The sequence below is a fragment of the Copadichromis virginalis genome, linkage group LG18, assembly GCF_057382275.1.
Source record: "Copadichromis virginalis isolate Kocher_CV1m ecotype Utaka linkage group LG18, C_Virginalis_male_GT1.1, whole genome shotgun sequence".
Lineage (NCBI taxonomy): Eukaryota > Metazoa > Chordata > Actinopteri > Cichliformes > Cichlidae > Copadichromis > Copadichromis virginalis.
This window is the reverse complement of record NC_140635.1, coordinates 30571829-30590315: the sequence shown is the minus strand read 5'-3', so window position 1 is coordinate 30590315 and position 18487 is coordinate 30571829. Positions and strand designations below refer to the sequence as shown.

The following is an 18487-nucleotide window of genomic DNA, read 5'->3' as shown; positions in this document are numbered from 1 at the left end:
ATGAACTTGCAGACTTGCAAAATGCAGCAAGATATTTTAAAAAACAGTTTTGTTGATTAAAAAACATTATATCGGATTCATATCGGTATCGGCAGATATCCAAATTTATGATATCGGTATCGGTATCGGACATAAAAAAGTGGTATCGTGCCATCTCTAATTGTTACTGCTAAGTGCCCATATGCAGCAGGCTCTGAATGTAATTAAACACTGGCTAATCAGAAATGAATCAGACACAAGCTGAATCAATACTTGATTTCAGCTTGTGAAAGCAAAAGTACAAACCTGCCCCAGCTCCATCTATTCTGTTTATTTGGTGCTGGTGCAGAGCATTCAGCTAATCACACTTCCTGTCACCTTGTTTAGTAAACCATTTAGTAAAATGATAGTGATGCAACTTGTGTTGTGCAGCCACAAATGATGTCATTTGATATTTTACTGAATGTGTCTAACAGGTTCAGTGTGTCAATGGTTCAAAGTCATTTTTAAATATATTTTTGTATTTTAGTTTCTGTTTGGTTGCCATCTTTTTTTGGTAGTTTTTATATTTAAGGGTAGATTACTTTTTTTTTTTTTAAATGTAAATAATGTTTTTGTATGTCTATGTTTCATTAAACTATTGCTATAAAACTCCATTAAGATATTTTGAACTCCACGAGTCAGTTTCCTCAATGAGGCTGAATAATAATTTGTTATTCTTGTAGTCTCTGTTTTTTAACAACAAAGGCTGTAAAAATGAAGCTATTATGGAAATGTCTTAGACACCTCTGGTTTAAACATAACATGAGGTTGTACAGAAGTCTATGGGACTCTGCAGTTCCCTCAATAGTTTAATGTCTTAATAAATACAACACAATGCTGATGTTGTAAATTTTGGTTCCACATTAGAGTCAAATAGGAGGATAAATCAGCTATGCTTTTCTTTGTAGCTGACAAGTAACTAGCCTATGAGCGTTCACCGTCCCTTGGTTTCTTAGTCAGATCTACTTCCTGTCTTCTTTGTTTGACATAATGATAGTAATGGGCCTCAGTCACACAGGCTTAAAGCCCAGCTGGTGACCAACTGACCACTAGTTGCAATAAAAAATGTGTATTCCCCAACCAGTTGTGAATGCTTGCTGTTGGTTGCTGTGAAATCGATTGTGAAAGCCATGTTCAGGGAGGCCTACATCAGGTCAGTGAGCGCCTGACAAACAACCAGTCACTAAGAAAAAAGCATATTTCCAGACCGGTTGACAAGTGGTTGCTGGAGATTACTTGAAGTCTCTAGTGTGAAATTAGTTACACAGAAGGTGCTGCACCAAAAACGTCCCTGTGACTGGTTTGACTACAAACTGTGGTTTGTATGGGAAATGATAACTTGTCTGCAGATGCTCGCAAGCTTCCAAGTGAAAATTCAAAATGTACATTGGAAAACAGAAATGGAAATTATTTACTTTCAAAGTAAAAGTTGCCAACTATCTTTTCTTTGAAGGCAATTTCTGGTTTGCATCACGCTTTTTGAAGTTTAGCAAGGGCTCGGAGGGTAAATGGCAAATGTTTGCAGACAAGTCGGCGTCTTCAACATACAGCGCGGGCGACGACAGTAATCTGCTTTCAACCAAAGTAAAGTCACAAGGAGGTTTCTGGTACAGCACGCTCTTTGTGACCCTGGTCAGGAAATGCACTCATTATATGAAGCATAATGTGACACGATTTAAGAACTGATTTAAGCTGAACAAAATTTAGTGGTTCTCATTTTAAGTCTTTATGAGCAGTTTGGAGTACCGAAGCAGCAACTGAGATGATACAGTCATGAGTCTCAGTGAAGTCACCGTCACTCGAAAGAGACCCTGGAAAGAGAGAGAATTTTAAAGCGAAACAGAAGGAGAGCCACGGGGAGAGGGCACGCGTGGGTCTTACATAAAGCCCAGATGGTTCTAGGGAAGCGCATGATGGGGACATGGAAGGGTGGAGGGAAATAGAGAGCGGAATCTGTGCATCTGACTGAGTGACCGAAGGCTACAACACCTGGATGGAAAGATACAGATATTGGGGTCAGTCAAGGAAGCAAGGGGGGTCATGAAAAACACAAAGTGAGCCTAAAGTCAGCTTCAGTAAGCCCAACAATGATCTCCAAACACTATACATTTGCCTTATACGTTTTCTGATAAAGCACTTTTAAAGTGACGTATCTCAGTCTGCTCGTCCACATCTTCAAACAAATGTTGTGTTTTCCACATAGTGTTAATCCAACAATTGCTGCTGCTGGGCATCCATTTCTGGACAAATCCAGCAAGCCACAGGACCCAACAAAGCAGATGAAGGAGGCTTTACTGCATCTAAATGAGCAAACGAGTCTGGAAAATGTATGCTATTAAAGCCCAACCTCTAAACATCTACATGTTAAGTGCTCTCAAATGGTTAATTTAGCTTTTGAGAGTTTAAGATGGTGACATCTGACATTTAATGTTACTTTTGGGAGGGTTTTATATTCAAAATGATAAAGGTACACTATATAAAAGTTCAAGTTGCCCAGTTAAAACTATAAATGCTCCCACAACTTTTATATGAATTGGTGGACTTGGATGGATGGAGACTGCTGCATGAAAAATAGTTTCTCATGATGCAAAAGAAAGATGGTGCCTCATAATTATCCTGCTGTCTGATCGATGAGGACTATTCCCTGTGATTAAATAGTTGCCTGCTTTTTCTTCAGAGTGATTTTAGGTGTGACCTTTAATCTTGTCTTGATGATACTGTTGTGTTACTAAGCAACCAGTCAGGTCTGGTTGCATGTTTCAGATAGCTGCAAATACTCTGAAATTTAATCCCAAGCATGTTGTTTTTATGCGCCCAGTCTCTCCTGTTTACAGCAAGTTAGCCAAGCTAAGCTACTGCTGGCTGTCCGTTTGCATATGGCATACGTTAGAGCAGTATCAGGTTTCTCATCTGACTGTGACCAAATAAGTGTGTTTCCCAGAAAAGGTCTGACCTAATTGGATACCAATTCATTCCAATGTATTTTATTGCTACAAGAATAATCAGGTTTTTCACAGTACATAATGATTTTTGCATTTTAAATGTATGAACTTTGCACTGACACAGTGTCTGTTTTTCAAAAGATTCATGTCCACTGCTTGTTTTCAACTTCAAATTCACTGTGAGAGAGGTGCGTGCGCGCACGCGCGCGTGTGTGTGTGTGTGTGTGTGTGTGTGTGTGTGTGTGTGTGTGTGTGTGTGCGTGCCTGTCTTAAAACATCAGGTTGAACTTTTGAAGAGCTGACACCTAAGATTTAGGGGTCAGTACTATTCCTAGTGTTTTGTCTCTTGCTCATGTTTGTCTGGTCTCGGACACACAGCGTGTGTCAACCTGTGTTCGTGTGCATGTGCCTGTGTGTATCTTCTAAAGGCCCACACCTGGTTTCTAATAGGGAAAGACGTACAAGAGGCACAGCAAGAACACGCAGCTGTCTCGCATGTTTCTTTTCCTTCCAAAGTCAACTCCAGACGGAGATGTCATAATGTGCGACACGCTGCGCTGGCAGGCCCACCGCTGATGGTTTCCACTTGCACGCCGCTGTGGCCGTGGTTTTCACTGCGAACAGCTCCTTGTCCACGACACTTGTGTTTGCTGATCTTCCTGTGTGTCCCACCTGCAGCCTTTAGCCTAGCACGACGAAAGGTCAAGGATGCTAGGGGAAAAAAAAGATCTTTGTTTTGCTCTTCTAACATGCAAGCACAGCTAGACTCAAAGACAAACTACAGGGCTTTGGGGAAAATAGCACAGCTGTTTGTTTGTTTTGTGCGGTTGTTGCTGTTTTGTTTCTGACTTTAAAAAAATTCTATTTGTAATTTTCTGTTTATGAACAAGATGTCTCGCCATATTCTGGAAGCATGAAGTGTGAGGCTCGTGGTTCTTTGTCTGTGCACAGTTTTCTCTCCAGAACATCGTGTCCTGAAATATTTTTGTAATGTTAAAACCAAACATGCAAATCTAAGAAATAAAAATATATATTTTTAAACTTTTATGGCATTGCAGAAGAATTACCAGTTTGCTGCTGCACTGAGGGGGTGTGTTTTTATGACCAGTATTCCTCATTTTCGTCAGATTCAAAGCCAATCGCATTGAAAATACCAGGGTATTCATGCAACGAGTCTCAGAGAGCAGCCTCTGCCGCACATAGATAACACAGGGAGTCCAGATGAATGAATGGTGTCATTCATACAGCAGACTGCAAGAGCTTATAAGACGTATATTTATATTGGCCAGAACCAGACTGCTGTATAAAAGCATCTTAAAACAAGGAAAATTCATAAAAAAACTGGCAAAGTAAATCCTAATGTAATAGTCCATCCAACCATCTTGCTTTTAACACAAAGGTAAAAAACTTAGATGTATGAAAATGATGCTTTGTCAGGTCAATATCAAAAAGAAAGTTTCCACTTATTTCACATTATGAATCTCATACAAATCTCTCAAAAAATTGTATTCATATATATATATATACAGTACCAAATCCCTCTACAATAATACAGAGCAAAGATCAGACGACTCACTGTGAGCAAGCCCTTGGCAGCAGCGGGAAGGAAAATCTCCCTTTTAACAGAAGGAAACCTCCAGCAGAACCATACATAAATACAGAAATTTTACCTCTTGAAAACTTAGCAAAATTTTTTAATAGTTTTGTGTTGTTGTACTGACCAAGCCTTTGTCTAACTCAGTGGTTCTTAACCTTGTTGGAGTTACCGAACCTCACCAGTTTCATATGCGTATTCACTGAACCCCTCTTTAGTGAAAAATAAAATAGGATTTTTTTCAAATTCAAGACATAGATATGTTTTTTACTGATGCACAAAATGAGCCATGCATGTCATGGCGGAGGCTCTGCCGAACCCCTGAGACCGACTCACCGAACCCCTAGGGTTCGATCGAACCCAGGTTAAGAACCACTGGTCTAACTGAATTACCAGAATGAAGGCAAATCTATGTAAAACCCCAAGACTTCGTAGATCGTAGCGAGGCAGGTGAAGGAATGCATCTCTGGCAGTGCTCAAATTTCACTAAAATAAAGTACATCCTAAATTAGCAGCATTTATTACACTGAAAGAGCACAAGTACCTTGCTGTGCACCCACAGACAGACACACAGCCAGACACAGCTGAGGTTATAGAGGAGGTCAGGGGAGAACGACCATCTGATGCCAGCAGATGGAGGGATGCAGGGAGGGAGTGGAGGAAGAGGAGAAGCTGCAAATCAGGACGACATGACCGAAAGCTTATCGGCTGTTCTTAAGGCACTGATTTCACTTCTCATCCTGTTTGCTCCAGCGCACCCACCTTATGTTTATGTTAAACTTTGCAGTAGACGAGATAGTAGCTTACAGAATATATTCCATGAGCGGGAGTGCAAGCAGTGAATAATTAAACTCATGCACTCCAAGATGATTGCTAACAATCCTTTCAATCCATTTGAATCCGATGGCCAAATAAGTTTTAAAAAAGTAGAAAAAAGAGGCTCTCAGGATTCTTCTCTCTGTCATAGCATCCATTTCCCATTCATGCTTCTAAATGAGATGGGGTTTTTTCCCCTTTTGATTTTTCATTTGCCTGGTGCACTTGCCGGACCTGCTGCAGCAGCACTATCTCAGGAACACACTCGCTTCTGTGTCACCTGAAGTCACCTCTATCTCTCTGTGTGTCTTTGTTGTAGAACGGAGCAGTTCCAGGAGAGCCAGTGAAGAAGGATGAAAACTCCCGGAGAGGGAACTGGGGAAACCAGATTGAGTTTGTCCTCACCAGTGTGGGCTATGCTGTGGGCCTGGGCAATGTCTGGAGGTTTCCATACCTCTGCTACAGAAATGGAGGAGGTAAGCATCACAATGACGACCTGAGCCCATTATCTTTGCATTGACAAACTAAACTACAGTGTACCCATGTTCATAATATGATACAGACACTGATTTTTATGAAACATCAGAAGCCGCATTTATTATAATTGTTCTATTAATGAGGTCCAGATATGTAAACGACAGAGGTGGGACCAAGTCATTGTTTTGCAAGTCTCAAGTAAGTCTCAAGTCTTTATCCTCAAGTCTCAAGTCAAGTCTCAAGTAATGTCAGGCAAGTCAGAGTCGAGTCTCAAGTCACTGGTGTAAAAGTCCGAGTCAAGTCACAAGTCTGAAACTTTGAATTTCAAGTCCTTTCGAGTCTTTAAAAAAAAAACAACAACGAAAAAATAATGTTGCAGTTATGCTAAATGTAAATATTAGACCATGTAATTTTAAAATCTGTGTTTTTCTCAACACATGACAAAATAGTGAACTTAGAAAATATACACAAATTGTGAAATTGCACCTCTTTAAAATGCAGCTCAATTAAACTTAGCTCCAAGAATAGTTTTCACCGACAGTTCTGAGATAAGCTGCATGTTATTCTTGGATGCGGTTGTAGGACCGGCTTTAAAATCGCATGACAAAAATATCATACACATTAAAAAAAACTGTATCACCAACGTAGCCTGGAAAACATTTGCTAGTTAGATGAAGTCAGCTATCTCATCGTAGCATATTTATATGCATATTTATAATCATACGGTTCTTGGAGTGAGTGCATACACTCATGAAGTTTAGTAACTTCAGGTCACTGCAACAAGCCCAGGTACAGTTTACCGACGGATGGGTGCAGGACCTTGAAATGCACCGTGTAGAAAGTAAAGACCATCGTACGTATCATAAGTTTACCAGTCTCACAAATCGTCGTCATAAATACACATTCCTTAACCGTTTATTAATAGGACCTTTGAGCTCAACGGTAATTAATTAGTAGTGGAAATAATTTCTGGTAGCATCACAGAAATGTAGCAGTGACAATAATACTGTATGCTGTAATCGTACTGGGCAATTAGTGATACAAAAAACCTGTTTTATCCTGTGAATAAAAGTATATGTTTTTGTCAATGTACCATAATAACAGAGGCGAAACGCAATATTGTGTCAGGACAATTCACTATTTATGCACAATAAATAAAGGAGCATAGCGCGACAATTTCTGTTCAGCGCCAGACTTGCTTGTAACCTATATCACCAGTTATGTTATGAAAGTGACGTATTAACTACTAAAAAACACTGACCTTTGTGTAAATGCTTGGAGCAGACTAACCTGTGAGCTGGAGTGTTCTGGGACGTTATAATTGACCTTTGAATGGCTGCAATCCAGGCCACCCGTCGCCTCTTTGTTACTTCGGAAACATGGCTCGAACAATTTCTCTTCAACGACGTAATCCGATAACAACCGATCTCTTTACCCGTCGGCTTCCCGTGGCTGTCATGCGACCGGCTATTGCAGTTAATAATACAACGGCTTCTTGTGTTTCTTTTTATCGCTGTGTGACTGATTTTAATTGAAAGCCTGCGTGCGCTAGTACCGCTTGCCACGAGTTCCCAGAATCCTTTGCGGTTCTACCCGTGAATGACGTCACATTTTCAATCTCCATATAATATGCATGTTAAATTTTGTATTTGGGGTAAAATATCAAGTCTTTTCAAGTAAACCGGTTCAAGTCCAATTCAAGTCCCAAGTCATTGGTGTAAAAGTCCAAGTCAAGTCACAAGTCTTAGAACATTTTTTCAAGTCAAGTCTAAAGTCATAAAATTAATGACTCGAGTCTGACTCGAGTCCAAGTCATGTGACTCGAGTCCACACCTCTGGTAAACGAGTGGCAATCGTTTACAGGCTGCATTCATTCATTTATTTATTTATTTTTGTACATTTAAATGATGACAAATTACTGCACTGGAATACTAGAATGAAACTGTGAAGCTGAAAAGAAGCTTACTATGTATATATCATATATAATTTAAGAATGAATTCTAACTAAAACAAAAGAAAATAGACTTGTGAACCTTTAGACTTGCTTCCCTCTCATACCTTCCTAGCAGGTGTAATATTTCCATATCAGTTATGTACTATTGTTCTGTTTATCGACTTTTATAAACTTATGATGAGCTGTTAATATCTTTAGAGGGAGTGTATTTCTCCTATATTGGCTCCTCATTGGCTCCCTGTTATTACAGGCTCGAAGTTAAAATCCTCCTCCTCACATACAAGTACTGGAATAATGATATCATATTTAAAGACCTCCATAGTACCATGTTATCCTAACGAAGGAGTTTGCTCTCCGACTGCTGAGTTACTTGTGGTTCAGAGGATATTCAAAAGTAGAATGAGATTTCTTTCTGTTAAAAGGGGGTTCCTGTGCATAATATAGGCATGCAGATGGACACAGTCTATAGGTCGAGAACTGAGAAAGTTCGGGTTTTCTCAGGGTTCTTTTTCTGGTTTTTTTGTTGTATTGAGATTGTACTTTGCCATTATATTCTCTACACTGTATATATGATCAGGTGTGTGTCAACTTAGAAATAATTCAGTCGCTCAGAGGCAATACCACTGTTATTTAATCAGATGATGTTAGACAGTGTTTTATTCTTGGTGGATTCAATAGATATGTTTCCTATCATGGCAACTACTGGGTGTTTTCAAACTTGTATTTTGGGTTGTAACCCTAGTGTAGTAAGATACTAAGAATTTATCAGCTGCTGAGAAATCCTCTGTTTGAAACAAGATGGCTCCTCTCCCTTTAAGACCCCCCTTCCTTTAACTTCCTAGGACCTGGCGTCCACATACTGTATGTGGACATCACACTTTGGGTTGTCTAGACCAACATACAAAATTTTGCTCTACAAGGGCCTGCTATCCACTTATGAGGCCGTTATACTGCCACTGTCCTATCGAAATTTAAAGCGAATGTCCTTATATGTGGATCTCATTTTTCTCAGAAACAAAAATCAGAAAAATCACGTAATTCTTTTTTTTTTATATTCAACAGGTCCCAATCAGCCCAAATAGCAAACAGAAATTAAAAATACATGCCATGAAAGAGTTCGGGTCTCAGGAGGTTAAACCTATTTTCTTCTAATTGGTTGCAAAGCCTTCTGTTCTGACTCACGGAAACTACTTTTACATCGTTGTTCGAAGCGTTGTTTAAGTGTTGTTTAAAATGACAATCCAACGCTGTAATCGGATATACAGTTCCAAGAAAAAGTGTTTGAGTTCCAATTTGTTTTGCAAATTAGCCACTCTTACATGTTTCAGATGATCAAACGCTTTTAAATATTAGACAGAGTAAATCCGGGTAAATACAAAATCCTTTTTTGGATTGATGATTTTATTTATTAAGGGGAAAAAAACTTTCCAAACCTGTCTGGTACTGTGTGAAAATGTAATTACCCCCAAACCTAAGAACTAGTGTTTGTGCGTTGGTGATGACTGGGAATGAGTCTTTCACATCGCCATGGAGAAATTTTGTCCCAGGGTTTTTGAGCATGATTGACCTGTTTAAGGTCATGACAAAGCATCTGTATTGGATTTAAGTCCGCACTTTCACTTGGCCACTCCATGTCATTTTGGGTTTTTTAGCCAACTCAAAACCCACTTGTACAAAATAGCTTATCCCACATAACCTTTCCACTCTCCTATTTTATTTGTTTATGTCTTATGCTTTTATGATTCTGTAAACTTCTTGCTTTTATGTTGCTTTTATTCTACTGTGTACAGCGACCTTGAGTGTTTTGAAAGGCGCTTTCAAATAAGATGTATTATTAAATGTATTATTATTCAGAGGTGGTTTGGTTTACTGTCCTGCTGCATAACCCAAGTGTGCAGGAGCTCCAGGGAACAAACTGATGGCCGGATATTCCTCTTCAGGATTTTCAGTAGAGAGCAAAATGCATTGTTCCATCAGTTATGGCAAGTTATCCAAGTCCTGAAGCAGCAAAGTAGCTTCAGACCATCACACTACCACTGAGTGGTACAATAATCAGGTCAGCTCAGACTTTTGAGTAGACTCACTAAACACTCAGTTTCAGTTTTGTGTTTTGTTTTTTCTACTTTTGGCTCCGAGTGATTTCATATAGAGGGGATATAATAATATTGTCTATTATTGTCAGCATACAGCTCTAACTGTAAGCACACAAGGCCCATCCAGCTGCTGTACAAACCTTCTGTTTATGAGGGGCATCCAATCAGAAGACAGTTGGCTTTGACAGAGTTAAAGCAGCTTGTTCCAGACATTGGACGAAATAGGCCCTGCAGTAGATGATTCACATTTAAATCGGGATTCATACTAAGCTACTCTAGCAAAATCCATGAATATAAATATAATAATAATAATAATAATAATGGATACTTTATTATAATGGGGAAATTACTTGTTTTTCTCTGCATTTGACCCATTCACTCAGTGAAGCAGTGGGCAGCCCACTAAGCAGGCACCCGGGGAGCAGTGTGTAGGGACGGTACCTTGCTCAGGGGTACCTCAGGGTAGCCGTTAAGTGGATTCGAACCGCCGACCTTCCGATCATGGGGCGACCACTTTACCTACTGAGCTATCCCTGCCCCTAATATAAAGCTGAAAACAAATATGACTGTTGGTATGATGTTCTTTATATGAAATGGTGGTTTTCAACTTTTGTCTCGTCAGTCCACAGAATATTTTCTCACAAGTCTTGGGGAACAGTAAAAAAAAAAAAAAAAAAATTGTTTTGTTTTTTTTAGCTAATCTGTGGGTAGTTTTCTCTTGGGACATCTCCCATGGATGCCATTTTTGCTGAGACTTTTTTATTTTTGAATCATGAACACTGGCCTTACCTGAGGCAAGTGAGGCCTGCAGTTTTATAGATGTTGGTCTGGGTTCTTTTGTGACCTCCTGGAGGAGTCATCTGTGTACTTTCACCGTAATTTTGGTAGGGCTGCCACTACTGGGAAGGTCCACCACAAAGTTTTCTCCATTTGTGGATATTGGCTCTCACTGTGGCTCCCTGAAGTACCACATCTTTAGAAATGTCTTTGTAACCCTTTCCAGACTGAAAGATGTCAATGACTATATTTCTTAGCTTTCGGATGATGTGTTGCTTTTTGATATCTTTTACCTTGCTTCATTTTGTCAGACAGGTTCTGTTTAAGTGATTTTTTGATTCAGGTCTGGCAGTTATCAGGCTTTGGTTTGGCTCGTGAAATTGAACTTAACTTTCCAAACAAATGTGATTAATCACAGTTAATTCATGATTAACAAGGGGGGGAAGGTAATTACTTTTTCACATAGGGCCAGGTAGTTTGGATAGTTTTTTCCCTCTTAATAAATGAAATCAAAATTTAAAAGCTGCATTTTATTTTATATATCATATATGCACAAAAAAGGAGAAATCTGGAAAGGGGGAAATACTTTTCCACGGCACTGAATACGTGCCAGTAAAAAGGAAAAGAATAATAGGTCTTTAACAGTTAAACTGGGGTTAGAATCTAAAAAAAAAAAAAGGGAAATTTAGCAGATATGATTACTTATTTGTGCTAACATTATTAGCAAGATCTTTTATTGTGTGTATTTGTTTGAGATATAAAGTCAGATCATTGTGCAGGCCGGATGTTTCAAACATATTTCATAGACCTATACTCGGTGCAGCTGTCTTTTTTCCACAATAGCTCACACATTACGTGCTCAACATCAATGCAAAACATCTTTTTAGGCATAAAGGTTTGCAGTTATTGTTTGTTGGGCTGTGATTGCTGTCAAAATATGTCTGAGCACATAGAACAGATCCAGGTGCTGCTGCTGTTATGCTGCTTTCATAATAAAGCTACCGTATTCAGTGCGTAAGAACATCGTGACAGCAAAATAAGCTCTTTTGTCAGTATTTTGCTCCCTACTCTGATGCATCCTAAAAGCTGTGGATTAAACATTAAACAGCCTAAATTGTGTTTTAAATACCTTGCATCTTCCTTTGAAAACATGCGCAAGAATTGTACCAACGTGTAGTGAAAAGCAGCAGTGTTGGTCCAGTTCTCCTCACTCAGTGCTTGATTTCCTTGGCATGACCCCAGCTGCAGATAATAAGCCTACAGTGCAAATATTTGGATTTGTGTCATGCATGCAGGAGCCTTGAGTTCCTGCGCAAGGACTTTGTATATGGAGGCCATGCATTAGCTCAACACACAGCTGCAGATACTGCAGCAGTGACCGTTCACTTTATCAGCAGTGAAAAGGTTTGGACAGTATCAGCTGGTTGCACCAACATAGTTCACATGTGGAGTATCTTATGAAAGCATACTAGCACGTGCACACACGCACAGATTGTCCCTCTAGTTGACCGTCTGGTTTTTGGTCCAGTCTGAACCACCAGAGAGTTGCTGCACTGCTGAACAGACATTTAGTGACCTCTCTGCTCACTCTAGGGAGGTTATATAACAGATGAAATTCATTTGCTTTTTAAAAAAAAAATAATAATAATTTCAGGTTCAGTTATAAGTCTGTATGGCATGGGTCCAATTCATGTAAGACTTGATTTGGTTAAGTTTTAAATTGCACGTCATTGCTTACACGTAAGTATTTTAAACCGTATAATAGCACAGCCTGTTTTTAATGACAACATATGGTCCATTGTGCCTCTCTGGCTTGTAGCTGGAGAGCCTACCTATGTAGAATACTTATAGACTACGTCTGCCAGCTTATATAATGTGCCTGATTTCTTTTGTCTGCTGGTGTCTGTGGACTTGGCATCTCTGCAGTAATTATGCTCATCTGGCTCCATGGTAGTTATTATCTTTGTCAGGTAACAGAATAGGAGGCAGCTGACTTTTGTTTGCCTCGTAGGTTTGGATATTTTTGTCACGACTAACACAAAAAGTGTTCTCACAACAACACAGTAATTTGTACAGACCATTCATCTAGCTGTTTAAGAGTTTGCTAGCAACAAAACACTGAATAGGGCACCATTTATATCAGAGGGGACGAGTTATGCTTGTCTTCATTTTCTCTGATATATCTTAATAGCTCTAACTGTAAGCACACAAGGCCCATCCAGCTGCTGTAATCAGAAGACAGTTGGCTTTGACAGAGTTAAAACAGCTTGTTCCAGACATTGGACGAAATAAGGCCACCAATGCCCAGCAGTAGATGATTCACATTTAAACTGGGATTCATACTAAGCTACTCTAGCAAAATCCATGAATATAAATATAAAGCTGAAAACAAATATGACATGTCCCTTTAAATCAATGTGTTCGTGTATCCTTCCCAGTCTTTCTGGACCAGAGAAATTGACTTCCTGGTTAATTTTCTCCTCCAGGTGCCTTCATGCTGCCATACTTCATCATGCTTGTGTTCTGTGGCATTCCACTCTTCTTCCTCGAGCTCTCCTTTGGTCAGTTTGCCAGCTTGGGCTGTTTGGGGGTTTGGAAGATCAGCCCCATGTTTAAAGGTAAGTATATGCGTGTGTATGTCTTTGTGTGAATATTGATTTTATTGTTCATATGAAAATTTAATTAGGCAGCAGTAGTTACATCCACTTCACATTTTAGTTTCTAATGTTCTCTACCTGGTTATCTTTTTCTCTCCATCCTGTCCTACCTTAAGGCGTGGGCTACGGCATGATGGTGGTGTCCACCTACATTGGGATATACTACAATGTGGTCATTTGCATTGCCTTCTACTACTTTTTCTTGTCCATGACAAACCTGCTTCCATGGACTTACTGCAACAACCCGTGGAACACGCCAGACTGCAGCGGTGTCGTTAGCAGTTACCAGTTGAACGCTAGCCTGGCAAATGCTACCAGTAGCTTGGTAGCTGGGGTGTCTGAGGTAGTGAACCGGACCAAGAGGACCAGCCCAAGCGAGGAGTACTGGAAGTAAGAACAGGAAGTATATGATGCACTTAGGCTGACACTAAAAATACAGTTAAACCAAAAGTTTTTCTCTGCGAAGTAGTACTATATATAAAATAAATCAGGAATGCTTGCTCATGCAATGATTGAGTTTTGTAATGCACTTTGTTTTGCCGAGTTATACCAGTAACCTCTTAGAACCTGGTTGTGTAGGCCTATCATTCTTAACAGAGGTCGAAATTGACTCAGACCTATCAGATAAGTTTGACTCAAAGAGGCCTCATGTTTGCAGAAAGTATTCAAATATTTGGACTAGATTTGACTGGACTAGCAGAAGTTTCTGTACAGTGTTGGGTCTGCATCATCTCAGCTGACATGCAGGGTGTTTACCATACCCCTGCGCACTCTGTTGTGCAGCACAGTCACAAAAATCTGCATAAAGTAGGAGATCTTTAAGCGGATATCCAGGTACATCTACTGTTTAAGTGCAGGCTTTGCTATGTTATGTAAAAGTGAGAGTGGTGTATATGCATCAATTATCAGGGATGTGACAATGCTAGAAATTTGGTGGTTTGCATTGTAGAGTGTGCATAAACCATGAGGTTAGTAGCTGGCTTCTGGAAATTGCATTTTGTCTCAACTTTAGCATTTTGACTCTTACTATGTTAGAGGCCGTACCGTACTATATATAATATATATTATACTGGCAGATGCTGCTTGTGTAAGAACAACTATCAGTCACAGTAGCCATCGGTACCCAAAAAGATGAATTAAAAAAATAAACTCAAACAGCATACATAGAGCTGGGCGATAGAACGATAACGATATGTATCGCGATATAACTTTGACTCGATAGAGAAATTAAGCTATCGCGATAGACCTCGCCGCTCTTGTCCTCAAGAAAAAAAAAAAAAAAAAAAAGGTCAGCCAATCCAAATTAAGTAGCGCAGAGCCGAACCAATCACAGCCGCAGCATCACGTCGCGTGACTTGTTACGTACAGCACAAGTGCCAAGCCGCACGTGTGTTTGTTTGGGAAGCAGCCAGCGGGTAATGGAGCCAGCGCGTAATGGAGGAAATGAGTGTGCCGACTAGAAAAATCAACCGAGCGTGACCGAAGAGAAAACAGATGATGGTTCCAATGCCGGAGAGATTGTCGAACGGAAGAGCCATAGAAGTTCCGTAGTGTGAAGGTATTTCGGCTATTTCAAGTCTGACAAAAATAGAGTAGCGTGCACTGTAAATTGTGCCGAAAGCAAGTCTGGAAGTACAATAAACTGGTGCATGCGTCACACTGTGCGCCACGTTATTGTTTCGGTGAAATGAATTTCTACAATACTGTTAATTCTACTCTCTGCAGTGTTTAAATGCTTACATATACACAAAGTTACTGTCCCTCCACACATACGACTCTGTTCTGCTTCTATGCCCCAGCTTTGTTTACTTTTTCCCACCGAGGCTTCTAGACTTCTGATTGGCCAACATTTCGGCACGGTTAGGAATCTAGCGCCACCTGCTGCTTTGGCATGTTCATAGCAGCGTTTTCCTTCATTTCTGCCTTTATGTGTGGACGGGATTATTTTTTAAAACGAAAACGGAAAATCTCCGTTTTCAAAAATACCCGTGTACGTGTGGACGTAGCCTCAGTCTCTGACTGGAAGCGCTAATTCGTCATTCGGCTTTTGTCAGACTAAAGTAACTGTTAAAACTGTTTGAAAAGCTCAGCTATACAACAAGGAGAGATTGAGAATTTCCTTTTAGTTCTCAGTTTATTTGATATTGACAAAAGTTAGTCAGTTTTGTCTGTTCTTCTGTAAAACAAACTAAGATTTATTTTTAGAATTAATATTTTGTTTCTAAGTGGAATTGACAATTTAGTCTGTTTTGTTTGTTCCATTTTGAAACTTAAACGCTTTAGTGGCTGCCTTTTGTGTAGTTTGCAATATTTGCCTTTATTTATCTGAAAAAGTCTCATGTTCCTTAACTCATTCACTGCCAGCCATTGGCAGTGAATGAGTTAAACCCATTGACTCATTCACTGCAATTGACGGCTATAGACGTCAATGGCAGTGAATGAGTTAAGTACATCTACCCTGTTGAACTTATTATGGGAAATAAGTATTTAAATAAAAACAAGCTGCTGATTATTTCACATTTTACTTGTGAGCAACGGCACATTTAAATCTTACAAATATAGTTATTTGGCTTATATCGTGATAGATATCGTTATCGCCTGAAATGAAAAAAACATATCGTGATATGAAAAAATCTCATATCGCCCAGCTCTAAGCATACAGTTATGATGGGGAAAGGCTGGAAATGTGCTTTTAATCCTATGGTGACTGACTTGACACTCCAGGAACTACAGATTTTGGCACTTCCGCGTTGGCTTCAGTTTTTGCCCTCACAGTTTGTTGCACAGGGAGCAAAAGTGTAAGAGAAATATCACGATTTTAATTACTAAAGTTGAGGTAGACCTGTCCTGCACCTGCCGCTGCCATTCCACATATTGTTATTGTACAGGATCTCTAGTGCTTGCAGAAATCTCCAAAAACATTGGTACTTTCAGTAGCATTTCACTGTCAACTTCTTTAGAATTTTATCATCATTTTTGTGCCAGTGTAGCAGTTCCTGTGGCATTCGCATCACTTAACATCCATAATTAGTAGCATTAATATAGGCCATCAAAGTGGAAGTCAGAGTGTTGTCATTATCTGCTGCCTCTTATTCAAATGTGTTGCAGAAGGAGCAGCCCTGTAACTGCACTCCCTGATGCTTTTCTTGGCATTTTAATGACAGAGGGTACATATGATTATGTAATGTGGGACTGCTCAGCTTGTCGGTACAGACTACCTGTTCATTACTAATTACAATACCACATATAATACCATTTCAGATTGATGGATCTGTTTGATCACAAGATACAAGGTTTTTGTGGCTCTGCTTAAAGTTTTCTATTATCTATGTGCTGAAGACTGTTGATAGAGTGCAAAGCTGGGCTTTTTTTCCTCTTTCAGAGTTTTCTTCTCTTGCACAACTTTAGTCAGACGTGTAAATGTAAAGTATTTCAAGCACCTGAAACCTTCTCTGTCTGTGTGTCTGTCTATCAGACACTATGTGTTGAACATCTCTGATGATATTGGGAACTTTGGAGAGGTCCGTCTCCCTATCCTGGGATGCCTGGCTATATCCTGGGCTGTTGTCTTCCTCTGTCTCATCAGGGGCGTTAAATCCTCTGGAAAGGTGAGCCTAGAGCACACACACATGCACACACACACCCTGGCTTGATGGCATTTTAAGGCGCTTGTGTATAGGATGATTTTATCAGCTTGTGTGATCATCTGTGTGTTCAGGTGGTGTACTTCACAGCCACATTCCCTTATGTTGTTCTGACTATCCTCTTCATCCGTGGCATCACCCTGGATGGAGCCATCAACGGCATCAAGTACTACCTGACTCCACAGTGGCAGAAAGTCCTTGATGCAAAGGTATGCACTTCCATTAGCATGTAGATAAATGAGATGTGCTGGATGTAGAAATGTTTCTGAACTGGGTTTTTTTCCCCCATCTTTGTACTGCCTCTGACGGTTTGTGGGTTTGTTTGTGTAGGTGTGGGGAGATGCCGCCTCACAGATCTTCTACTCCTTGGGTTGTGCCTGGGGTGGTCTCATTACCATGGCTTCATATAACAAGTTCCACAACAACTGTTTCAGGTTGGTAAAGATGATGAGTAAACTCATTATAAGCTATGCTTTAAATAAAAAAGAATACACATTCAGGGCCAGGCGATGATGAGTTACTAAGGAAGAAATTCTGAGGAAAAGACTTTGCTTTGTCTAATGGGATTAAAATCCAACTGCCAGCACCTTAAAAGCACACCTATAAAAACATTACCACGATATAGGTTTGGTTTTGTCATTGTGGTGAGTGCTGTGCTGAGTATAACTCGCTCTGGGAAAAAAGCCTGACTTTATTTGAGTTTATGCATCAGATGACCTAATGAGTCAGAGCAAGAGCTAAGGAGCAACTATGAGCAGTGGGGTAAAATAGTCATTCGCAAAAAGAGAAGGTGAGGTAAGTGGGCACAGAGATAAATGCTCTTTTGGACTTGTGTTAGGAGGCTGGTTGCCATGTGCTTGAACACCAGGGGAGCGTGCAAGAAGCCAAAGAGAAGGTGAAGATGGAGGAAAAAGGACAGAGAAGGAGATAAGGAGGGAAAACGATGTCATTTACTCTCCTGAGCTTGTCCACACATGCTGATGGAGTGAGGGTGTCGGTGGAGGGGGCTAAGGAGAGAAGCTAAAGATATAATGTGTTCCTCTGCCAGAAGCTTGAAGTTGTGCTATCAGTGCACACAGCTGCACGGCAACTTAATCAGCTTGTGTTCTGCAGCTCCATCCCTGGTGGAGATGCTTTTTGCACTCCTGTAACACCACCAGTTGGTGCGCATGCAGAAGTGCAGATAGAGTGGGATCGAACAGAATCCGTATGCGTGGGGAAACGGACTGGCATCAAAGTGATCAAAGACATCCTCTGCAGTAACCTTAACAGGAAATGTGAGAAAGGAAAGCAGTGTGGAAACACAGTATTCCCTTGTTTAGATCTGAACACGGTCAAAGTCCGAGTCTGTGTCGGAGGAAGAGAAGATGAAAAGGTGTTTCCCGGGCAACAGTCAGATGTCAAAAAAAGAGCAGAAAACCAGCACTAGTGTATTAGTGTAAACAGAGTAAATGAGCTTAGGAACACTATCGTGACTCATACATCGGGCCTATTAAGACTAATGAAGCCATC

The 18487-nt window shown here is 40.1% G+C and overlaps 1 protein-coding gene across 2 annotated transcripts in view; it reads left to right on the top strand.

Annotated features, from left to right (window-relative positions):
* Nucleotides 1-18487, top strand: part of slc6a9 (solute carrier family 6 member 9) — an 84791-nt gene that overhangs the window by 58035 nt on the left and 8269 nt on the right. For both annotated transcript variants that reach the window (XM_085438065.1, XM_085438064.1), the window contains 6 exons: nt 5693-5849; nt 13161-13292; nt 13448-13721; nt 16807-16939; nt 17050-17184; nt 17306-17409. In XM_085438065.1, coding sequence (XP_085294191.1) covers nt 5693-5849; nt 13161-13292; nt 13448-13721; nt 16807-16939; nt 17050-17184; nt 17306-17409 — 935 coding nt within the window. The remainder of the gene's footprint in view (nt 1-5692; nt 5850-13160; nt 13293-13447; nt 13722-16806; nt 16940-17049; nt 17185-17305; nt 17410-18487) is intronic.